This window comes from Giraffa tippelskirchi, chromosome 3 (assembly GCF_054371585.1).
Source record: "Giraffa tippelskirchi isolate mGirTip1 chromosome 3, T2T-mGirTip1v1.2.pri, whole genome shotgun sequence".
Taxonomy (NCBI): Eukaryota; Metazoa; Chordata; class Mammalia; order Artiodactyla; family Giraffidae; genus Giraffa; species Giraffa tippelskirchi.
The window spans coordinates 133,182,212-133,207,255 of NC_137277.1; the positions used below are offsets into that span (position 1 = coordinate 133,182,212).

Below are 25,044 nucleotides of genomic sequence, written 5' to 3' on the forward strand. Positions count from 1 at the left end.
CCCATCCCCTTGGCCTTGGCAATCAAGTCTGTTGTCCATGTCTGTCTCCACATGTTTTGGAGCCATAGGAGCTACCTCCCTAGCTTCAGCCTTTGGATAAGGCCACAAGAACACATCCTGAGCTCTGACCCACTCTGCCTAGGTTCTCTGAGAAAATGAAGGGCAGCAATCAAAACTACAAGATCTTTCTAAACACCTACTAGAATGGCTAACCTTAATAAGATTCTACCAGGATTTCCCTGGTGGTCCAGTGATTAGGACTCCATGTTCTTACTGCCGAAGGCCTAGGTTCAATCCCTGGGCAGGGGGTAGAATAAAAGTAAAAATTAAAGAAAAAAAAAGACTCTACCAAGTGTTGGCAAGGATATGGAGCAACTGAGAATCTCATACAGCACTGTTAGAAACATAAACTTGCTTTGGAAATAGTTTGGTGGGTTTCTACAAACTTGTAATGCATTTATCTTGTAATCAGAGATTCCACTCCTGGTTATTTACCCAAGAGAAACAAAAACATATTTTCAAAGTCTTGTACACAGATGTTTAGAGTGAGCAGCTTCACTAATGACAGTAGAAGATTGGAAATAGTCCACAGGTCCCTCAGCTGGTGAAGGGATAAACTGCTTCATTCAGGATATCACCCAGAGAGAAGACAAAAATCCTGGTTCACAGATGATCACGAGAGCATTCTGTCCTGTGAAAGAAACAGACAAAAATGAGTGCCTGCCCTATGATTCCATTCATACACACAGGCAAACTATGGGGTCAGAAATGAGACCAGTGGTTGCTGGGAGGCGGGTTGGCAGCAAAGGGGCATGAGGGACTTTGGGATGAAGGAAGTGTTCTGTGTCTTGAACACTGCTGCTCTCACTAGTGTGTGCATTTGGGCAAACTCCTTCAACTGTACACTTAACATTTAAAAAATAAAATGAATAGAATTTCACCATATGTAAAATATCTCAGTAAAGCTGATTTTTTAAAATGGTGAAGAGACAGTAAGTGCTTTTAGAATACCAAGAAAGGAAAACTCAATTTACAGTTTTGATCCTTACTTAAATTTAAAATTTTCACAAGGATGGAACTAGAGATTATCATACTTGGTGAAGTAAGCCAGAAAGAGAAAGACAAATATCATATGATATTACTTACAGGTGGAATCTAAAATATGACAGAAATGAACTTACCTATAAAACAGAAATAACTCATGGACATAGAAAACAAATTTATGGTTACCAAAGGGGAAAAGAGAGGAGGGATAAACTAGGAGTTTGGGATGAATATATACACACTAATATATATAAAATAGATAACCAACAGGGATCTAGTGTATAGCACAGGTAATTCTATTCAATATATTATAATAACCTATAATGGAAAAGATTCTGAAAAAGAATATATACATATATATATAACTGAGTCACTCTGCTGTGCACCTGAAACTAACACAATATAAAAAATCAACTATATTTCAATAAAATAGTTTTTAAAAAATAAATGAATAAATTAACTTTTGCTATTCCTTTATTTTTAGATTAGAGGTGGCAAAAAGCATACAGAACATAGGATTTGGGGTCCAACGGACCCAGGGGATGTGCTCTCTTCTGCCAACAAACTCTGAGGTCTGAGTCATTTGCTTAGCCTGTGTTTGAGTTGGCTTGTCTGTGTGGTGTATTTGCATTAAGAAATAAAGTCTATCTTCACAGGTATATGTTTTACGGATCTATATACAAGATGAGTGGGGCTTGCTGGGTAAAGTAAAGACTCTGCCTGTCAGTGCAGGAGATACAAGAGTCACAGGTTTGATCCCTGGGTTGGGAAGATCTCCTGGAGTAGGAAACAGCAACCCACTGCACTATTCTTGCCTGGAGAATCCCATGGACAGAGGAGCCTGGAGGGCTACAGTCCATGGGGTCACAAAGAGTCGGACACCACTGAGACACTGAGTACACACATACATATAAGAAGAGTATGTTCAAAGCATCTCTCAGGACCTGGTATGTATTCCAAATAATGTCAACCTCCCCAGCAATAAGTACCATCAGTAAGGTGACATTAAAGTCTGTTTTGTTTCTGAGGGACATGTGAGAAGCTACCAAGCTTCCATCTACCACTGGACAGCAAAGCAAATTTTTAATTTTTTTTTTTTCTGAAAATACAGTTTTTGGAAGGAAAAACGAATAACTTTGCCACTGGGCCCATGTTGCCTGCTTAAAGGACCTGCCTGCTGGATACGTGAGGTCCTTACAACATCAGTTTCCGGATATATGGAGCCTCTGGGAGGATCAATGAGCAGCGACCTCCACGCTCTGCACAAGTGACTTTCAGGGCCTCCCACCCCCAGGCTGTTAAAACGAAAGGTCAGCATCCTGCTGGTGAGCGAGTGAGGAATTCTTCACTGACACATACCTGCTGAGTGATTTGTTGGCTGCTTTTTCCATCCAGCAGGCAGCTGTGGGTAATGTTTAACCAGAAAAAGGGGGGCTAAATTATTCAAGACATGTTTACAATGCAAACAGGGGGAGGGGGAGAGTCCCCCATTGGCCACACTAGGGGTGGCGAGAGTCTGTGTGGGCTTCCTTGCATTTTACTAGCAAAACAGGTGTCAGGGACCCCCACCCCACTCCTTGCAGTTTCCTAGAGCCCCTTGCCCTCAGCTTGCTGAGACTTTTAGAAGCCCCGTTTAAAGGCAGCAACACCTGCTTGCAGGAGGACCACAGGAGGAGCAGAGGGAGGGGAGGAATGTTCTTAACCCCTGTGGCCCCCAAGCCTGGCCACGTCAGCCCAGCAAGACGTGGAATGGCTGGGGACCCCTGCCTCTTTTCCAGCATGGTTCTCAGGCTCCCCTCTGATAGTATATTTTCCAATGCTGTTTATTCTGATAAGATTTGACTCTTTAAAGCCTGTAGTTGTTTCAAAACTGCCAGTTTTTAAAAATCTGGGACTTCCCTGGCAGTCCACTAGAGGCAGGAGGCAGATGGGCCCCCTCCCAGGGTAAAGCAATTGGAGATTCATTCTCTATTGACCAAAACTCCCAGATGAGAATAGCCTGGCAATTAAGGGAGGAGGCTGGACCCTGCACAGACCACATATTTCTCGTTCCCAAAGTCAGGGGACCTCCTTTTCCACACCTGAATTGGCAAGGCTCCTTAGAGGCCAAAGGACAGTCATGTCAAGGGATGTTCTACCCATAGGCCTCTGCAGTAGAATCCGTCTTGGCTAAGAGATGCGTATGAACACATGGGAGGATCCTGAGATACACCATATATGGACTGTGAACCAGACAAGTCATAATGATTGGCCAAAGGAAACCTGGAAGAAATGAGGATGTGACTGACTCAGCAACTGAAGGCCTCTCCCTCTGAGTCTGCCCATGTGTCTATCCACATATACTGTACTCTTTTTCTGCCTAATAAATACTTTACTGGCTTCACTACTTTTCATCTTTGTGGAAATTCTTTTCTGCAAAGCCAAAAGTCCAGGGCCTTGTCACTGACCACGGTCTAGTAGCTGAGATCCGGTGCTTTCTCTGCCATGACCCAGCCTCAATCTCTGGTTGGGAACCCAAGCCCACTCCAAGTCAGTGCAGGCCGAGGCCACCTGAGATCATAGGGGTTAAGACTCTGTGCTTCCAGTGCAGTGGGTGTGGGTTCTATCCCTGGTCAGGGAACTAAGATCCCACATGCTATGTGGTGTGGCCAAAAAATAAAGGAAAAAAAAAAAAAAGATGTTTCCTCAGCACATCTTTGGTTATCTGTCACAGAATCTTAATTCAAACTTCTTTAAGGGGGCAGAAAAGGAAATTACTGGCCCATCTAACTGGAAAGTTCAGCGGATGTTGGGCTTGGCAAGGGATTCCAACGAGTGTGTCAGGAACCCATTCAGCTTTCTTTGGAATCGGTTTTATTATCAGACTGGAGCTCCCTGCAGTGTTAAGATGCCCACTGGCAACCCAAGGCTTGTGTGCTGGGAGTCCAGAAGCCTATTCCCAACTTCTAGCAGGAGTCTTAGGGAAGCCACTCAAAGCCTGTAACACGCCTGCCCGTGTGGCCTGCGCAGGGTCACTCCATTCAAGCCACAGGGATCGGTTGTGGAGAGAAGTGGTCAATTCAAGACAGCTGGGGGAGAGGCAGAAACCACGCAGACTGCCCTCACATTCTTTTTCTGTTGAGCAAATACCCAGCATGCTGGCTGGCAGTGTGCTGAATCTTAGGTCTTCCAGGAGCCTGAGTGTCATCAGATAGTCATCTCCTTTGCTTTCCTCCTTCCTATTAAGCTGATTGTGCATTTCTCCCATTTATACTGTCTTTAGTCACTCACATATGGCCTACTCACTCTCTGGGCACTTCCTGGGCACCTGTTCTGTGCTGTTGATGGCTGGCTGTGAAAGAGGGTTTGGCTGGAGAAGCATAATAAAGACCCAGTCTCAGGGAGACAGGCAGATAAGTAGTCACCACGGTGGGGAGTGTCCCTTAGCTCCTCACAGCTCACACTCACCTCCAACCAGCAATCTGGGTGCCATACTGACCTGTGATGGAGAGCCCTCAGCAGAGGGGGCAAGGGTGTAGTTATGGGGAGTGTGTTTACTCTGCATCCCCAGGCCAGCCAGGTCTCAGATCTTTCCCATCACCAGGCAGACTAAGGGCGAGGAGAACTTCCTTTCCAGCAAGTATGCCTCCATGGTGGAATGCCAGTGAAGATCTAGAAGTGAGGGCCAAACAGACCTCAGAGACTGGCCACCTCAGTGCCTAACTTCTTGCCCTGATCCAAACACCTAGGCTCAGGGAGGCGAAGGGGCAGGGCTGAGGCAGCTGGTGAGTTCCTGCAGGGCCAGGGAGGCCCAGGTCCCTGACTTCCTCTCCAGGTGTCCTGCTCCATCAGCACCCAGGCCCAGGCTTTACCCAAAGTGTCTCAATTTCATTACCTGGGAGGAAAAGAAAAATAATCCAGTGTGAGAAGAACTGAAAGGCAATCAGAGTGCCATTTCCAAAAAAGGAAGATAGCTTGCCGAGAAAAATTTCCATTGGGCCATTAAAAGAAATAAGAACATAATAAGTAGCTAATATCAATTGAAAAAAAGCAGTGTGTTGGGAGCTAAGAGAAGAAGATGATCAGAGAGCGAGGTGCACACAGATGCAGTACCTCCAGCTGCGTGCATGTCTGGCACAGGGTCTGCATGCAGCTAGTATCACAGTTCACTGAAGTGGAGACACCTGTGTATTGTCAGACACCCCATTATCTCATGTAGCATTAAGAAATAAAGCACTCTGCCCATTAAACTCTGACTCATCAGTGATCGTGTCTGTAGTCAAATTCAGGGCATGTAGCTGGATCTCCCTAAGGGAGAGTAAAAATCATGAGGACCAAGCACACAGATCAAGGATGCCTGATCAAGGCAGGCTAAGGACTCACAGAGGAGGAATTTATGTTACATAAGTTTGGATGCCATGTACCCTGGAAGTTGGACAGAGGCTCCTTAATCATCAACAACAAAGCTATGGTCTTCTCAAATTCATAATTATAGTTAGTAATTCAACACTCTTTTTTTGATAACTGATAATTGGACAGAAAATTAGTAAACATAAAAGCTTGAGCAATACTATCAACTAACTTGACCTAGTTGGAGATTATGGAACAATTCTCTTGATAGCAGAATGTATATTTTTGTCAAATGCACACAGACTATCTACCCATATATATATATATCATATTATGAGTCATAAAACAGGCCTAAATAAATTTAAAATAATTCAAATCATACAAAGTATGTTATCTTTAGACAATGGAATTAATTTAAAAATCAGTAACAAAAAAATGTGGAAAATTCTCAAATATTTGTAAACTTAATAACATACTCTTAAACAATCCAGGTCAAAGAATAAAGCAGAAGGGAAGTTAAAAAATACTTTGAATTGAATGAAAATGAAAAATAACATATAAACTTAATAAAACAACATATAAGTAACATATAATAAAACAACATACAAACTCCAATGCTATTAAAGCACTGCTTATATGAAAAAAAAAAGAACAAATTATGGTCTTCTGTGAGCCTGGGTCCTACTGCCTTGTTCCCGTCTATGGGCTCCTCTGTCTTAGCCTTGTTCCTAAATATCTCAAATATGTAATTCTTGATTACAGGAATGATGCTTTTCAGACCAAGCAGCAGCACCAAAGTATTTGGAGGAAAATAAAAAGAACATCCTTATGCAGGTGTCAAATTTTTCTAATGTGGAGCAGAAGATGGATGAGAAAACTGATTTGTAACTTCCAGAAGTTTCAGGGCGTCCCTGGAAAGAAACATGTAATGAGAGAGACACTGAAACTAGGCTAAAGTGGGTTTGCATCCTGACTCCAATCTAAAAGCTTGAGTCTCCAAGCAGAGTTAACGTCTGAAGGAGTAATGGCGTTGGAGATTGGCTGGAGGAGGACTCCGTGCTTCCTGCCCTGGTTCTACAAGAAGCGGCGGGGGGTGGGGGGTGGGGGGGTGGGGGAGGGGACTGTGTTGAAGGAAGGATTTGACTCTTCCTTATTTAATTGCTTAATTCAAAAGAGTAACTTGCATAAACCAAGTGTTAGTCAGTTGTGTCCGCCTCTGTGACCCAAGGACTACAGCCCTTCAGGTTTCTCTGTCCATGGGATTCTCCAGGCAAGAATACTGAAGTGGGTTGCCATTTCCTCCTCCAGGGGAATCTCCCCAACCCAGGGATCAAACTCAAGTCTTCTGTGTTTCCTGCACTACAAGCAGATTCTTTACTGCTTGAGTCATCTGGGAAGACTGCATAAACCAAATGGATAGTTATAAAACTTCAGGGCTGGAAATGAGCTCAGATGTCCCTTTGCAAGTCACTGCCACATTAGTGAATCCAGCTGTCCCTCCTAGGCTTCATCTTCCTTGACCTGTCCAGTGGCACGGTCTTCATTTGACTTCCAGGCCCTCCATGTCCTGGTTGTCCTCCCATCTTACTTCAATTCTCCTGCTTTGACTGGCTCCTGCCCCTCACCCTGCCCTCCATGTACTAGAGTGCCTCAGCTCCCTCACCACCTCCTCTAGGGCTCACTAGGTCTTAGAACTGTAACCTGAATCTTTGTCTTCAGCTCAGAGGTCTCCACTGAATATCAGACTGTATGTCCAGTTGCACCTGTCATCTCTGTAAGTGGCTTTTGGCAGGAAAGAGGTTTCTGCAGGAGGCCCCTTTGTCTTGTTACTAACCTTAAACCAGGCGCCCCCATGATCTACTCAGTTTTGGCGCTAGCACACCTTTCAGATTTTTTAATCACACAATACCTTGCCTAACGTATTGGTTCTTCCTATAGATCAAAGAAGAGAAATGAAGAACAAATAATTAACAGAGGACCAGATCTCTTCCCCAGCTTCCCCTTCAGTAATCTCGGGAATAAACTGTGTAAACAGACAGCAACAGGAGCAGTCTTAGCAGCAGCCTGTACACAGTAGGGGTGGCAGCCACTCTGACCCCTTATCTCAGTGATTCATTGAGATTACTTTCCTCTTTCCGTTTAAAAACTTTCATGGCCGGGCTTTCCTGGTGGCTCAGTGGTAAAGAATCTGCCTGCCAATGCAGGAGACGTGGGCTGGATCCTCCAGGAAGATCCCGTGTGCCTTGGAGCAACTAAGCCCGTGCGCCACAATTATTGAGCCTGTGCTCTAGAGCCGGGGAGCTGCAACTACTGAAGCTCCGTGTGCTCTTGAGCCTGTGCTCTGCAACAAGAGAAGCTACTGGAATGAGAAACCCTGGAACCACACCTAGAGAGTAGCCCCTGCTCACTGCAATGAGAAAAAAATCTTGCATAGCAACAAAGACCCAGCACAGCCAAAAATGAATAAATAAAATTATTAAAAAAAACAAAAAAACAACTTTCATGGCTGAGAAAAATCTTCAGAGGTGGTTTATGGGGTACACTGAGCCCACCATCTCTAGATTGCCCACATTCTGATTAAAGGCAATTTTCCTTTCTACCTATATTTGTCTCTCTCTTTAACATTTATTTATTCTTTTTATGGCTGCACAGCTTTGGGACCTTAGTTTCCTGACCAGTGATTGAACCCATGCCCTCGGCAGCTAAAGGACAGAGTCCTAACCACTGATCTCCAGGGGATTCCCTCAGTCATTGATTTTTGAGCAGCAGCAGCCAGACTTGAGTTCAGGAACATCTCCAGGCAGTCTGATGGGCACCTCTGACTTCTGCCTGGCATGTAGCTGCTGGTCCCCGACCTTCCTTGAAGCACCTTCTCACAGGTTTCCTCATCTCAATCAGTGCAGCTCTGTTCTTCCAGATGCTGTGGCCAAAATAGCTGGCGTCACACTCGTCTTCTCTTTTTATCCCTCTCACACCATGTCAACATCAGCAAATCTCTCCGTCTACCTTCACAGCATCTCCAAAAGTTGAGCACCCCTCGCCTCCTTCATCGTATCACCCTGGTCCAGCCCACTAAGGATGCCCGCTGGGTGAAGGCCTGGGCATCAACTTCCTCTTGGGTGGTTTTTCAGTCTGTTTTCAGTATAGCATGGATCCTTTGAAAATGTAAACCCACCAGGAATTCTCTGGAAGTCCAGTGGTTAGGAGTCAGCACTTGTACTACCTTGGCCAGGGTTCATCCCTGGTTGGGGAGCTAAGATCCTGCAAGCTGTGCCACACAGCCACCCACTCCCTCAAATGTAAATTCACCAGTGCTCTTCGTCTTACACAGGGTCAAGGCTAACAATTAACAATGGCCTCTGAGGACCTGCCCCATCTGGCATCACTTCCCTCCCCCCTCTTCCTCCCATTGCCCTCTTTGCCAACTCTGTGCCAGCTACACTGGTCTCTTTTTAAAATTTAATTAATTTATTTAGGGCTATGCTGGGTCTTCATGCTCTGTGCAGGCTTTCTCTAGTTGTGACAGTGGGGGCTATCTCATTGAGTTAATGAAACAAATATGATGCACCAGCATTGTTTCAATCACTGGGGTATAACCATTACTAGGACAAAGCTCCTACCCTTAGGAATACTGGTACTTGGGATGGGCTGTTGAAGCTGAAGCTCCAGTACTTTGGTCACCTGATGCCAAGAGCCAACTCACTGGAAAAGATCCTGATGCTAGGAAAGATAGAGGGCAGGAGGAGAAGGGGGCGACAGAGGGTGAGATGGTTGGATGGCATCACCAACTCTATGGACATGAGTTTGAGCAAGCTCTGGGAGATGGTGAAGGACAGGGAAGCCTGGCATGCTGCAGTCCATGGGGTTGCAAAGAAACGACTTAGCAACTAAACAACAACAAACAATGAAGAGGAAACAAACAAGGCTTCTTTTTTCCAGAGACTGGGCAACTTCCTGGGGAGGCAGCACCCCAAGAGGACGAGGTGGGAGCACTTCTCCAGCTGAGGGACACGGCTGGTGGGGTGGAGCCCAGTGAGCAACTGAACAGGATGGGACAGATTGATATTTCACTCGGTTGGAACAATTCGAACTTTTGTACCTTTTGCATGCAGTACCTATTCAGGCAATAACTTAAATTGAAAAAAATAAAAGAAAAAAGTCACCAGAAAGTCTTAAATAATGAGCTAGGTGAATAACATGTCTTTATATGGCTGATTATACATTAAATCAGGTAACTGGCTATGTATAAATATGCAAGGTAGGAAACACTTCTACAATTTGCATTTACTAAACAACTTGCTTGCATTTTTTATTGTACCAGACATGCATTGGCAGTCTTTTTTTTTTTTAAAGCTAATTAGAAAAAAGCCACAATATTTATCATCTAGCTAAGTGTTAAAGCAGAAATAGAAGAAAAATTGACACCTTCCTTCAGAAGAAAAAAATCATCAGTGATGATCCTGTATCCCTGCCCAAAACCATCTGAATAGTTTCTCTCTTGGATAGACAATTCCGATCGTTCCCTTGTTTTCTCGTGCAAAAGCTGTGCTTCTTCCCTTGAGCCAAGGCCACAGCTCTTCCTTCTGGTGCTCAAGTCATAGGAGAACCTGTGAATGGAGCTGCCAGAGACCAGTAGCGTCGCTCAGGGCACATTTGCTGTGGAAACTATGTTTGGCAAGTGTCAAATGTCTGAACTTCTTTTCCTGGGCATCGTAGGGTTGACAGCACTTATTTATAACAGGGGAAATTCTAAACTTGGCCACTTATGAGCACAAAAATGTAACTTCCATAACACAGCTACAGACTCATTTCCTTCTTTCTGTCAGCACACACAGAAGCAGAGCAGGCCACCCAGATACTTGGTGAGCAATTTATTTCTAAAACAGATTGCTTCCTGAGTCGGGAGAAATTTGTAGATAAGCATGTGAAATATTCCCTGGATCAATGGAGCAGTAACTATCCAGCCAACTGAAGCCCTGATTTCCCAAACAATTATGTTTCGTTTCTGTTTTTGTTCCTAAGAGGAAAATGACCAGAAATATAACACCTAGACAGAACTTGAAAATAATTCCAAATGTTGAGATTTACTAATTGAAATAGAAAAGTGTCCCAGGGAATTTCCTGGTGGTCCAGTGGTCAAGACTCTGAGCTTTGACTACCAAGGGCCTGTGAAACAGGGTTCGATCCCTGTTTGAGAAACTAAGACCCTGTAAGTTCTGTGGTGTGAAAAAAGAAAAAAAAAATGCCCCAATCCGTTTATTTTGTGCTTTTAATTTGGGCCTCATGAATAAAAAAACCTAAATGAGCATCAAGTGTGGACAATAGGAAACACTCTGAACAGAATGGGCTGAAGATTGTGTTTACAGTGATGACAACAGTAAAGTTAAGTTCTCTTGTATGAACTTTTCTTTTTAAATACAGCCACCAAATTCTAAAACACACTGGAGAACACCAAATTATAAAACCATTTTCCCATAATTATTGTCCAATGACCCTAAGCTATGCTTATTCATAACTACGTGCAACTTCATAAGCTAGAAACTATCACAATTCATTTCATCAGTATGTTGTATTACTGGTTATCTGACATCCTTTCGCAAGTATGTTTTTAACAATAACCAGTTACCCAAAGAATATTACTAAGCACTCAGTTGCTTAAGAGTCATTTCATAGTGGCAGTTTCTGTCTTTAGTTGTCTAGAAGTTGGTGCTCTGTGTCTGCGCGTGTGTCAAAAGATGCTTCTCAGGGAGGTCATTTTTCTTAAATTGAAATGTAGTTGATTTACAATGTTGTGTTAATTCCATCCATACAACAGTGACTCAGTTATACATATATATATATATATACACACACATATATATATATACGTATATATATATATATATTCTTTTTAACATTAATTTCCATTAAGATTTATCAAGATATTGAATATAGTTCCCAGTACTATTCAGTAGGACCTTGTTGTTAACCCATTCTACACATAATAGTTTTTCTCAGGGAAGTCTTTTTTAAAAAAATAATTAGGGCTTTTCTGGCGGTGACGATCTCCTCACGAGAACATGCCTCTCGCAAAGGATCTTCTTTATCCCTCTCCAGAAGAGGAGAAGAGGAAACACAAGAAAAAGCGCCTGGTGCAGAGCCCCAATTCCTATTTCATGGATGTAAAATGCCCAGGATGCTATAAAATCACCACCGTCTTTAGCCATGCACAAACAGTAGTTTTGTGTGTTGGCTGCTCTACTGTCCTCTGCCAGCCTACAGGAGGAAAAGCAAGGCTTACAGAAGGATGCTCTTTCAGACGGAAGCAGCATTAAAGTACCCTGTATCAAGATGAACGGGAAACCATCCCAATAAACACGTTTTGGATAAAAAAAAAAAATTAGGGTATAAACCCCTTTAATAATTTTGCATTTTGCCGGCTCCTTAAATGAACGGAGAGGACTGTAATTTAAAGTGCCTGGGATCTTCTGCCATCTAGTGTTAGGTTGCTGACAGCTACTTCCTAACTGAGCTCCTAAGAATGGACTTTTCGCCTCCTCCCATGCCTGCCCCAGTGCCCCACTTCTGCCTCCATTCCAGAGTCACCAGCTCTTGTCAGCACAAGGCTTTTGCGTCTTTCCCGTTTTCCACTGTCACTAACAATCTAGCTTTCATGCCCATCTTGTTGGAAGGAAGTCAAAAGGAGTCAGCTGAATTGGCTCATCATATGCTATTTCTGGGCAAGTTCTTTAAGCTCTCTGGGCTTCAGTCTCCTCATCATTCAGACAGGAACAGAAGTGTCTAACTTCATAGGTTGTCCTCATTAAATGAGCTAATACACAGGCAAGGATTTAATAAATGTTCATTATCATCACACATCTCCTATCATGCCCGAGTCCTTAATGTAAATACAAGTATTGAAAATAGTCTGGGGAATTCCCTGGAGGTCCAGTGGTTAGGACTCAGCACTTTCACTGCAGTAGCCGAGTCCAACCCCCGGTCAGGGAAATAAGATGCCACAGAGCTGGAAAAAAGGAAACAGCTTGTATTACTTTCCATTTTATGATCAGAAGGCAGAAATTGGGTTCCATAAGACAATTCAGGCTGCTTGTTTTTGAGAGGTCTATTCTGGATAAAAAGTCCTTTGCAAATATTTGCACCCAGGCTATAGCTTCTCTTTTTTTAAAAAATTGTTTAGTAGGGTTGATTTACTAAGTTGTGTTAGTTTCAGGTGTACAGCAAAGTGATTCAGTTTATGTATTTATTTTCAGATTATTTTCCATTATGGGTTATTACAAGATATTGAGTACAGCTTCCTGTGCTATACAATAGGTTCTTGATTATGTTTCTCTTCACTTTCATGCATTGGAGAAGGAAATGGCAACCCATTCCAGTGTTCCTGCCTGGAGAATCCCAGGGACGGGGGGAGCCTGGTGGGCTGCCGTCCATGGGGTCGCACAGAGTCGGACATGACTGAAGCGACTTAGCAGCAGCAGCATATACAGTAGTGTGTATGTTAATCCCAAACTTCTAAATTATCTATCCCCACCCTTAACTGTTTTTTGTTTTTTGCTGCATGGGCAGCTTGCAAGGATCCCTACCAGGGAACTTTCTGAAATTCACTTCTCGATTTTTTTCAACTATTTAAAAATGTAAAAAACCCTGCAGCGGGTTGGATTGGACAGCAGGATAACTGGTTGCTTTGATGGCCACAGGATGACCCATGATGTAGTTAGGTTTGGGCCTTGTGATTTTTTCTGCCTATAGAAGTGCAAATTACTTGTATACATTCATCACACTTGTGGGCTAAGGAGAGCAGCCACGGGTATCACAGCCACTGCACGGGGGACAGAAGCCCTGCTGTGCCTACCTGTCAGTCTTTGAACAGCTTTTGCTGTATCGCAGTGAGACAGATTCATGATCCATCAGCCATGGTTCCAACTTCCAGACTCTTGATTTTTTCCCTACAAAATCTGAGGATCAACCCCACACTACTTTGACAAATGCTCCTAATACAGTCCCCAGGAAAATGTTAACTTCCAACTCTATTTCTTTGCCATGATATATGCTAAAAATCACTCTCCTCATCCAGCTCCAGGGTACATCAAAAAACTCCTCGCACATCAAGTGATGATGATTGGTACCATGCTGGAAGAGGAGTGTCTGGGTAGTAGGTCAGGAAACAGGGAAATAATAAAAATCTGTCAGGCTGCGTTGATAAGCTTATCTGGTGCTTTCCCAGAAACGGAAACCAGATGGACTTGCAGATCCACAAATACAGACATGGTTCAAAGAGGTAGGCTGTTGTGTTACTCATTCAGTTTAATTAAACACAATGAACATAAGTCTGTGTAAGGACTAATCTAGAGCTAAGATGTTCTTTGTATGTTTATTTTTTGGGTGCACTGGGTCTTTGTTGGTACTTGTGGGCTTTCTCTAGTTGCAGTGAGCAGGGGCTGGTCTCAAGTTGCAGGGCACAGGCTTCTCACTGCAGCGGCTTCTCTTGTTGCGGACAATGGGCCCTAGGTGCGCAGGTTTAGTTGCTGTGGCATGTACAATCTTGGGGACCAGGGATTGAACCTGTGTCCCTTGCACTGACTGGCAAATTCTTAACCACTGGACCACCAGGAAAGTCCCTATGCTCTTTGTGTATTAAAACTGATTCACCTAGGTCAGTATTATCATAATATTTAACAAACATTATATAAAAAAGTGGTGGTAATGAATGCTTTTAATGAAAACTGAATTAGCTGATCCCTTGTGGCTCAGCTGCTAATGAATCTGCCTCCAATGCAGGAGACCTGGGTTCAATCCCTGGGTTGGGAAGATCTCCTGGAGAAGGGAAAGGCCACCGGCTCCAGTACTCTGGCCTGGAGAATTCCATGGACTGTATTGTATTAGTCCCCGGGGTCGCAAAGAGTCGGACACGACTGAGCGACTTTTACTTCAATTAGCTGACACATTTCAAGGGTATCAAAACCTTAAAAGATCATTGAAAGGCAAAACCCAATAATTTTTTATTTCAAAATATCCAAGTTCCCCTTGCATACAAAAAACCACAAACAGTTTATCTGGTGGTCACTACATGAATCTTGAAACCAAATTTCTGACTGATGATACTGATACAAGATGGTAGTTATTAACTAATCCATGCCAGCCCACCACAAACTAATTTAACATTGGTAAAAATGATCGTATATACATAAATGAGTCTCTATTAGTACTGACACCTCCTTTTCAATCCCCATAGAATCTGACTTCTAGTTTCAGCCATCTGACGGGTTAAATGTGCTTGGTCTAACAGAGGACGATTTAGATGGTCAAGCAAGATTTTATTTGATGGTAACAACAAACGTTACAGTTTAGTACTTAAATCATCAGTTAATAGTGATCTTCTCTCCAGGCAGAATAACTAAAAGCAGCTGTGAAAACTGCAAAGAAAACTAGAGACAGGACAAGAGGCAGCGGAAGCGTGGCTGCTGTAAACTGGTGTGCACCCCTGCATTTCAGCAAGGGCAGGGAGGCCAGAATCACTGACTGCTTTCTTCAGTGACTTGAATTGACAGTTTTTTCCCAACCGTCTTGTTACTGGTTGCATTCCACTATATCTAGTTAAATATAGAAAATTAGTCTTCATAATAAAGTCATCTTTTCAGAAGAACTATACACAATACATTAAAAAAAAATCACTGGTTGTGTTTTCTTCGTCTTTTTCTCTTTGAACTTGTAGGTGGTTGAGTCTCCTGTGCTTCTTCTTTTACACCAGATACGGGCTGTTTGAAAACTATTTCATTATCTTTATCATCATCATTCATTTTAGCCACTTCAGACTTTCGTTTCTCCAAAAATGTTGGTGTACAAACTGGTGTGGGACCCTAGGTTCAAGTGAAAGATTATAATACATAAATGTGGGAAGATATTAGGAATGACCCTGTCAGGAGCCGCGATAGGCATTACTGACAAAATGGCGGCACGGCCCCAACCCCCTCTCCTCATCCCACAGGCACGGTCCCGGGATGAAGGAGTTACGTCTTGTAATTCTGACTTGTCCTTTCCTTCCTCCGGTTGAGTTGGCTGGAAAGAATGTTATAATCCATAATGTTAACTATTGACACTTGTTCAAGGATCTTTACAAAGAATGCTCCAGGATGAGCACATAGGCTGCAGCCTGAGATCATGGGAAACATTGTTATCTGAAACCTGCCTGTAAGGGGAATGTTTATGGCAAAAGAAGTTTGCTGAGTTTAGAGGTTAGGAATAATTAAGAATAGTTAGAAGCTAAAGGTTTAAGGTATGTTGTAGTGTTGGCATACTTTACTATAACTTATGGAAACTAGGTATTTTAGAGATACTAATAGCCAAAAGCCTTTTTAGGAGATGATGAGCTTAAGTTACTAGGGGATAGCAGGATTTAAAGAGATAAGAAATAAACTGAGGAATGTAATATACAGACCAGAGACAAACTTGAGTTACAATGTTATCACAAGGACACTTAAGAAGAAACTCTGAAGGACAACAATGATTTATGGAGACAGTAAATATGGGTGAGGGGAAACTGAAGATGTCATACCTCTGACCTAATGCTTTTGTAAACGTATAAAAGAAAACCTGATGCTTAAAATAAACATGCAGCCCAGTGCTTTGAGCGAGAGACCGCATCATTTTCGTTCGCCGACCCCGTTCATCCCTTCAGGGCGTTTCCCTGGCTGCTGGAGCTGGACTCCGGCATGACCCTCTCCCACCACCTCTCCTCTATTTTTACAAGTTATACATATTATTTTAGGCCTGTTTCCATCATTTGATGATACAGCTGCACATGATCAAGAGCTTAGGTGCTTATCACACTTCATCACAAGATTAAGCAAGCAAAGTGACAGTAGCAGCAACTGGCTTTCCTCCTTTAAACTGTAATACTTGATTCCCAGAACACTGAAGACAATCTTACCTGGCTATCCACAGCCTTCTCGGGAGTGTTAGGAGTGACTGAAGCAGCTTTCTTCTTCTTACGTAAAGCCTTCAATAAATTTTAAGAGACTACATCAATCAGTGTGTTGACTAGATATAGTAGTCCTGAATGTATTTCCCCATTTATCTTTCTCTAATATCAAGTGGGTAATATGATAAGCGAAAGTTTTACCTGGTGCTTTCTGGAATTTCGAGGACCAGTGTTTGAAGCAGTTTCCTCATTTTTATGTAATACCTTAACCTAAGTAAGCACAAAGAAGTAATAGAAAAAGAAGTTTTCAAACTAGCAGTCTCACATACGTATATTTTAAAACTTACCATTAGATCATTATACATATGCTTACTAGTTAATTTTGACATAGACTTTTAGGACTATTTCCAACTTAAAAGGACTATGAAACAAAATTTTAACTAAAATGGCATTTTTAAAAAGGATGGTTGTTTTACAGTCTTGGTATTTATTGGTAACATACAATAAACCAAACATTTAATCCTGGCAATGACACCTTTACTAGTAATCTATAAGCATTATGGTTTTCAGTCAAATAAGGTTTCACTTCAATCATCTAAAACTACTAAATCAGGTACGTGTTGCAAATTGGTTAATCGCTTTCAGGATTTCCTCCCCTGTATAGTGTAACAGGAAATACTAGGACTGCTTGACAAACCTACAAAGACAAGCCTACAATGATTGCAGTTTCAAAAATTTAGTCAAAACCCCGTAGGGGGAGATACTGGGTTAGACATTTTATACAAAGGAATACTTACCAATGAAGGGAAATTATAATCAATCCCCTTTTTAGCCAATCTCTTCCTGAGTAATTTTTCCTTCTTTTTAAACCGCTCTTCCATCCGTAGCTTTTGAACAAGTGACCGATTCTGATTGTACCGTTTCACTGCTGGATATGATGGCCTTTTAAATGGCATATGCCACTCTCTAAAAAGTTCTTCATGTACCTTTTCAGGTGGTATAAAATGACCTACAATTAAAAAAAGAAAAAAAAAAGTTTTCAACCAAGTAGGAGGGAAGGATTTTAATGAGAACTTTAGACTCTCCCTTGTGTCACTTGTAGCATAATCAAATTGATGTGTCCCCGGTTACATGGAGAAGCCTGAAAGAATAAAGCAGGTACCCGAGGGAAAGTCAGACAGCCCACAATTATCTACCAAACACTCACTGTGTGCCAAGAACGATTCCAGGACTAGAGATACATGAGTGAACAAGACAAGCGCATAGAGGAGAGTGTGGAAATTAAGTCTTAGGGTTCCCGAAGCTAAAAGGACCCCCACTTTTAGACTGAGTGACTCACGACAGCAGAAGCTCTTACCTTCCAGCTCATATTCTTCAGGCACCTGCCCAGGACCAAGGCAGCTCACTGCTTATCTGCATCTCTCTGCTTAGGGATGCACACTGGGCCCCTTGTGCAGGGAAGCCAAAACCCCTGGGATCAACCCTCCACCAGTGATAGATGGTATACAAATATCCCAGTTTCTATGCTTGTCAGCTGGAATAATTCTGTTTCCCAAGGTGACCAGCAGGAAGGAGCCCAAATGCCTAAATAACCCGCTTGCTAACATACCCTTTACTGATTTACTGACTTTTTTCCTCCCTGTCAAATCTCCACTCCTTACAAGTATTTCCCCGGGATCACCTCCAAGACAATCTACTCCCCTTAAAAAAAGAGAAAAGGTGGGGATGTGGCTAACCCCTCATATCGGAATTCAGAACTGTTTGTGCCATTCTTCAGGAGTCAGGTAGAGCACAGCAGGATCTCATACATGTGGTCACCCAAACACCCACTTGGCAAGAGCCACATTTTTCATATGTGAATAACACCCAGGATCTCAGGGGGCTCCTGGGACCCTCTCTCACAGCAATAGGAACTGAGATGGAGAGGTGTGACCTGGGTGCTGGCTCCGGATGGACTGCTCTAGAAGGCGGGTCGGTGGGGGCTCCACCTCCTTCAGGATGAACCTCTAATCTGCCACTGTCATCCTCATATTCCTGATGGCTTCTCTGCAGAGGAGCTGCAGCCAAGGCTATGCAGATTGGCTGACATGTGACTCCTCACCCTGAACATCATCCTGTCTAGGACTATTAGTGGTTCCTGCTGTCCTTAGCACATATTCTAAATTGTGCTTTACATGGCTTCTGGTAACCTGACCTTCATTCATCTATTTCTCCTCCCTCATCTCTTGCTATGCTCCTTGCAGGCAATTACCTTTGTCACTGGTTTGGCATTTGCTGTTCCCCCACCAAATTCTCAGTTCCACCCCTTGACCTGGGTGTTTTTTAATCTTCAGGTTCCAACTTTAATGATTCTTCCTCAGGGAAGCCTCCAACACCCCACCAGGAAGCTCTTCCTATTTACTCCTCAAGGAAACTGTTCCAACTCCATCTCAGCAGAAAACAGCTCTCACTCTGGAAATCTTAAAATTCCAGTTCAAACCTATCTTGAAAATGCACTTAAATTGTTGCACCACTGCTTAGGAGACTCATCCCAGGGATGAAGTGGGATGTCCAAGCAGCTAAGCAACCTCTCACTGCAGCCACTGTCAGCAAGAGCATCCCTGACATTCCACAGGCTAAGAATTGGGTACTTACACTTCAAGAGTCTTTCACCAAAAAGGTAGTTGTTCATTGTTTCAGCAGCTATCTTGGCAACATCTTCAGATTCAAACTCCACAAAGCCATAGCCTTTGCTATTTCCAGTCTGCAATGACAAATCCACCACAAAAAGCGGAACAATTACATTCTAATGTGCCATCAAACTCTTAAAATGTTATTAAGTAATGTACATTAGCTGTGTCTGACTCCTGTGACACCATGGACTGTAGCCTGCCAGGCTCCTCTGTTCATGGGATTTTCCAAGCGAGAATACTAGAGTGGGTTGCCATTTCCTTCTTCAGGGGATCTTCCCGATCCAGGGATTGAACCTGGGTGTCCTGCACTGCAGGCAGGTATCAACTGAGATACCAGGGAATTCCCAGTAGGGATAGCATTAAGGAATAACATTGATCTCATGGGTGGTCACAATATCCATCTACTTGGGAGATGGAATAATTGCGTCACAGAAAATATAGGTAATGTAATTCCATTTACATGAAAAAACTGAGAAGAAATTAAGTCAGTGTCTCCCAGCCCATCAATAAAACATCACATTCACTGTCATGTTTACCAGTGACTGGTCATCTCCACAGCTGAGGGCACAGGACCAGGGACCACTCTTATACATTTTAGTCTCTTTTTAATCTCTCTGTTTTTCAGTCCAATTTATAGGGTCTCAGCCTAGGGCAGTAGAAAAAGAACTTTTCCTCCTCTACAGTTCCAATTCTTAGTGACAACAACTAGGAAAACTTTACAATCTTGCATTAAACAAACTAGTCTCAGATATGGCTCAAAACTGGTCATGTGATCCTGGAAATAAGAAACCAGTTAAAAGCTGTGTGGCTTAACCGAGTTGGGAGCCAGGAGGCTGACTTCTAGCTGTGCTAGTGACTAACAATCAGGACACAGCCACCACCTAGAGTCTCAGGTTAGTTATCTGCAACTGGATGATTCTGGTAAAACTTTAAATGTCTGACAATCCTCCTACCATCCCAACTATCACTCAGGAGAGGACAATGGTGGAGTGTAAGACACTATAATAAATCTTTTGAAATCTGATGTGAAAATACATGTCAAGTATCCCCAAAACCACTCAAAAGCCAAAATCTTAACCTCGTAATCCAAGAAAGTTAGAAATACCAAGCAGATAGTCAAAACTGGGGTGGGTGGGGAGGCAGTAGCTTTATAATATGCAACAAAGCTGGAAATGTTACATTTCAGTGCACTGCATCAAGGAGCAGACTTTCTAAGACAACAGGCCTCAACTCCTCAAAAGAGCCAATTGTCAAGAAAAACCAAACAAGCAAAACAGGGATAGAGACACTGTTCTACATAGGATGAAAGGCTAAACGATCGAGTGCAATGCATAAACCCTAACCAGATCCCAGAATGGCAGGGACTATTGGGGATACATGAAGAGGGACAGTAAATGAGATTATCATATTGTGATTATGTAGCACAATATTCTTATTCTTAGATTTATGATGATGTATTTAGTATTAAAGTACTACAACTGCCACTTTCTTCAAAAGGTTAAAAAACCCAAAAAGGTATGTATGTTTTTATAGATATGGGAAGAGATGAAGCTAATGTGTCAGGATATTAACAATGAGTGAATCCAGGGGAGGATGTTCATTACACTTTCCTTTCTACTTCCTTGTCAACATTTTCAGAACACAAAGCTGGTGAACACAACTGCACTTCATTATGGAAAAATACTTACAAAATAACAACCCACAAAAGCCAGAAAAAAAGAGTCTTTGAAAAAGATAACAATAAGGGCAAAACCATGAATAAGTGTTTCACAGAAGACAGACTCCAAAGGCTGATAAATAATGATACTCAATCTCACTAAGAATGAGGCAGATCATTCTGTACTCATCCTGAGGATATGCTACCCAGTGCTATTTTTCAAACTCAGAGTTTGAAAAGTTTAAAAGTTGCCCTTTTACAGGGCAGCAGAATCAATTTAGCATGTCAGAAAAGTATTTTTAAATCAACTGAATGGGGAAGTTAAGTATCATCTTCCTAGACTTTTATTTCAGTTAATGTTTACGTACAGGTACATGTGTGCTGGCTTGTGCTGTAAAACTTACTTCTTATTGTGGATTCAATGTTTGAAAAATACTATTCGAGAGAAAGTCACCTATACCTGCATAAAGAATGTTCCCAGCAGTTTCAGCGACAAGATTGGAAAAAAGCTAACGTTTGAGAAGACGGTGGATAAACAAACTGTAGCATATTCAGGCAGTGACAACAGAGCAGGGACAACAAATAGTTAACTCTGTTCTGTTGTAACTTAAATGGTAAAATGGGAAAAAACTGTATCAAGAAAAAGAGATATTCCAATAACAAGAACTCTGTGGTTACAACCAATAGAAGTATGTGTGTGTGGGAAAAAAATAAAGTGGGCCACACCCTATTACTGAAATAAACCACACAAATCTTTATTAGGAGGTAGATATGTTACAGTGACATTTATACAGCACTTTGTTTATCAGGCATTGTTCTAAGAATATTATACTCATTACCTCATTTAAGCTTTGATTTGGTACTCCTGAGAGGTTGGTGCAATTTTGCTCATATTTTACAAATCAGAAAACAAGCATGCAGGTTATAGAATTTGCCCAAAGTCACACAACCAATAAGGTGTAGAGTCCAGCCTCACACTTAAGTTCATGCACCGCTGGCTTAGTAGTTACAGGATAAAAAGGACTCACTAGGATTGCTAATTTGAGGACTTGAGGCAATTACCTTTAAAAATCTTACCTTTTTACTCCTGGACAGTCTGAATCTTGTAACAGTGCCAAATTGGGAGAAATATGCTCGGATCTGAGTTTCATAAAGTGATGGTGGTAAGTGGCCCACATAGATTACTCCAGGAGTAAGTTTTCTTTTCTCCTGTTGCTGAAAACATAAAGACCAGGCAAATATATATATGGTTTTTTTATTTAAAAAAATCACACTGCCAACAAAATTGTGAAACTCTGCTCTTATTTTAAGACAAGAGATCAAGAACCTACCCTGTATTTCCACTTACCACAATAGAAACTAAAGAATTAGCTGTTTAGATACAGTGAAGAGACTTATGGCTGCCAAGCGGGGGAGTGGGGTGAGGAAGGGGGATTGGGAGTTTGGCGTTAGCAAACTATTATATAGAAAATGGATAAACAACAAGGTCCTACTGTATAGCACAGGGAACTATATTCAACACCCCAGGAGAGATTAACACAACACTGTAAATCAACTATACTTCAATGAAATTTTTTAAAAAAGGGGCTGTTACCACGAGGACAATCGCCAAGCAGTAGCCTGTCTTCTCAGCTTCCCCCTCCCAGCACGAATATTCACGCTGAATTAACAGATATAATCTTCTGGCCTAAGAACTCTATACCAACATACCCTTCAATATTGTTTGCAGATCGCCGTTTACTCGCACCCAAGTAAAGAAACAATTTTAAGACGTCAGTAAACCTTCACGAAGCCGACTAACCTTTCAGTATCTCTGCCCTCGAACCTCTGCCTTCGGTAATATTGACTTTTAAGCTTTCCCCATGTACATTTTATGATAAAATCTTGGGCAAATATTATAGAACTTGATATCAGGGCCCCAAACAGCAAACAGAACTTGGGTAATACTATCTTTTAAGAATTCCAAAACCACTAACCAGGCAAACAAACCTCCCCAGTTCGGCGGCCCAGCCGAAGTAGGACTGGGGCCGATCCGCGGGACGAGGGCCGACCCAACAGCTGGCTCTCCTCTCCTCGAGCACTCCCGCGATACCCACTCCTTACCTTACCTCCATAAGGACCCTAAAGCCCGCGGCCCAAAGCCGTCAATTCTCGATCCTCCCGAGGCAACCTCGGCCCGCAAGCTCTTGAGGTCGAGGCCCGACCTGGGTGACGCCGGACGAAGCACAGACTTGGTGAGGCCGAGGCGCGCGGGCGGGACCCCCAGACCCCGTCCGCCACCTCCCCTCGCGGTCGGGTCCGCGCCGGCCGCTCACCTTGGTCGCACGCCGACGAACCTGAGCCACCTCCTTTTTAAATTTGGCATCCTCTTGCGGGTTTAGGGACAGGAGCGGCTTGGCCGGGCCATCGAACGCCGCCATTCTACCAGCTCGCACGCAGACAAGACACACGCGGTACACCCGGAAACGCCAGACCCTCTGCTTCCCCAAACCGGAAGGGAGGGCGAAACCGGCGGCCCGGCTCCGAGGCGGAGCCTGCGGGGAGGAGGGACGGCGCGGGGGCGGAGCCTGGGCGACGGCGTGGCGCAGGGGCGAGGCACAGGGCGTGGCGTGGCGCAGCGCGGTGAAAGGGCTCAAGGGGCTTCTCGACTGGCAGGTGTCGTTTGGCACATTCAGGGCTGCCGCCATTTGGAGGTGCTCATTCGCCCGGCTGCTCAATAATTAGATATCCTGCCTGACAGTGATTCTACCTGCCAACCGAGGTCAGCTCTGGGTCCAGGATCTCCCCTTGGGAGGGCTTTTCTAAACTGATCTGATGCTTTAGCAAGGGCGTCATCTTCTGTTGCCTATAGGAGATGGTTTTTACTCCTTGCATTGTTGCAGCGGTGGCCTCTTGGCTGTTCTCAAAATTAGATATTTGATGTATGAGTCGGATACTGGTCTAGGATACAGAGCAAGTTCTATGGTTCCTTGAGGGCCCCTTCCGTGTGTGGTTTGCCAATTCTGATTCCTAGGTGGGGACAGGGCCTCAGGTTCTGTGTTTCTAACAAGCTCCCAGGTGAGGCAGATGCTCCGTGGATTACACTTTGATTATCAGGAGTAGAGATATGGGGAACTGATCACTGAACTGGGGTGAATTGCTGTCCCCTCAAAAGATATGTTCAAGTCTTCACCTCAACACCTGTGATGCAGACAGGATCTTTGCTGATGTAATCACCTTCAGATGAGCTTGTTCTGGAATAGGGTGGGCCCTAATCCAATGATTAATGCCCTTATAATAAGAAGGAAATTTGGATACACACACACACACACACAGAATGCCATGTGATGACAGAGGCAGAGATTGGAGAGATGTCATAAACAGGAACTCCAGGAATTACTGGAAGAGGTAAGGGACTATTCTTCCTTAGAGTCTTCGAGAGAATGGCCCTGCCAAAATCTGGGACTTGGATTTCTAGCCTCCAGAACTGTGGGAGAAGACATTTTTGTTGTTTCCAGCCACCCAGTTTGTGGTCATTTGTAATGGCAGCCTTAGGAAACGAATACAGTTACCACTTTGGTGCAGCCTGAAATGGTGTTCTGAGGAAAACAATGATTAATTGTGGGCCTGACTTGACACCTTATGGCCAGGTAGTGGAGGAACTCTTGGATGTTCACAGAAAGCTACCAGGACACCCTCCCCTTGGCCTTCACCTGACCATAGAAGTCTGCCCTTAACTGGGGACAGAGTCTCAGCCCTTGAATCCTCACTGTATCCCAGACCTGTTTCATTTTCCCCTTTATGAGCCTGAGTCAGTCGCAGTGCCTTCAATGACGTATACTCTGGCCCTGCCAGGGACCATCTCATTCTCCTCTGCCTTTGCTGTCTAGAGCCCAGGGATCACAGGAGTTGTGCTCTTCTGGTCAGAGAATCCAGAAACCCACTAGACCCTTGGCCATGTGCCTGGGGGAAAATCCTCCTCCTCTCAGGTGGTACCTCAGTTTTCTCAGCCATAAATAAGATTTTGGGTGAGATGATTGTTAAGTTTCCTGGGTGGAAGTGGGGGAGTCTGTACTGTTTAGTGGCAGCAGCAACAGTACTAATGATCAGAATGGCAGCCTGCCTTCCACGTGCACAGGTAATAGACTTGGGCTGCCTATATTTGTCTCGTCCTTCCTTCTCTCCTTCCTAACTTCTTTCCCTGTTTCCCCCCCCCCCTCTTCCTTCCTCCTGATTTGCATGTGGAATGGGGAGGCTACTTGGGTGAGATGGTTCTCACTGAGCTGGACTGTCCCATACACACTACCTTGGCACCTGTCCCCAGCACTCATTGCCAGCACCACCCCACCGCAGTCACTTAACAAAAGTCACTTAACAACATGTAACAAATGCCTCCCAGGCACTTCCCCAGACCAAGTGGACTGTTGAGTGAGCTCACTGCAGTTTTC

General features: G+C 43.5%; 1 protein-coding gene and 1 pseudogene across 5 annotated transcripts; one reads left to right on the top strand and one right to left on the bottom strand.

The window, feature by feature from the left end:
* Positions 1-355: 355 nt before the first annotated feature.
* Positions 356-23,104, bottom strand: NIFK (nucleolar protein interacting with the FHA domain of MKI67). 5 transcript variants are annotated; one of them, XM_081576070.1, is made up of 8 exons: positions 22,933-23,104; positions 22,726-22,821; positions 21,695-21,832; positions 18,923-19,031; positions 17,086-17,297; positions 16,490-16,558; positions 16,298-16,366; positions 14,345-15,227 (listed from the first exon to the last, which is right to left on the bottom strand). In XM_081576070.1, the coding sequence occupies exons 2-8, from the start codon at positions 22,729-22,731 to the stop codon at positions 15,039-15,041; spliced, it is 792 nt and encodes a 263-aa protein (XP_081432196.1). In that variant the 5' UTR covers positions 22,732-22,821; positions 22,933-23,104; the 3' UTR covers positions 14,345-15,038. The 5 variants fall into 5 exon arrangements, with proteins under 5 accessions (XP_081432195.1, XP_081432196.1, XP_081432193.1 ...); XM_081576069.1 differs by lacking the exons at positions 14,345-15,227; positions 22,726-22,821 and adding an exon at positions 356-691; XM_081576067.1 differs by lacking the exon at positions 22,726-22,821 and having other exon boundaries at positions 16,490-16,552.
* LOC145541819 (small ribosomal subunit protein eS27 pseudogene) lies at positions 11,398-11,752 on the top strand (annotated as a pseudogene).
* Positions 23,105-25,044: the final 1,940 nt, after the last annotated feature.

What these genes read in the sequence shown, in the direction of transcription:
- NIFK (XM_081576065.1), bottom strand. Translation starts at nt 23,037, where the DNA reads ATGGCGGCGTTCGATGGCCCGGCCAAGCCGCTCCTGTCCCTAAACCCG. An exon ending in TGGTGAAAGACTCTTGAAGT is followed by an intron (nt 17,298 to 18,922) that starts GTAAGTACCCAA and finishes TTTTAATTGTAG; the next exon opens with GTCATTTTATACCACCTGAA. An exon ending in AGAAGGCTGTGGATAGCCAG is followed by an intron (nt 15,228 to 16,297) that starts GTAAGATTGTCT and finishes ACTTGAACCTAG; the next exon opens with GGTCCCACACCAGTTTGTAC.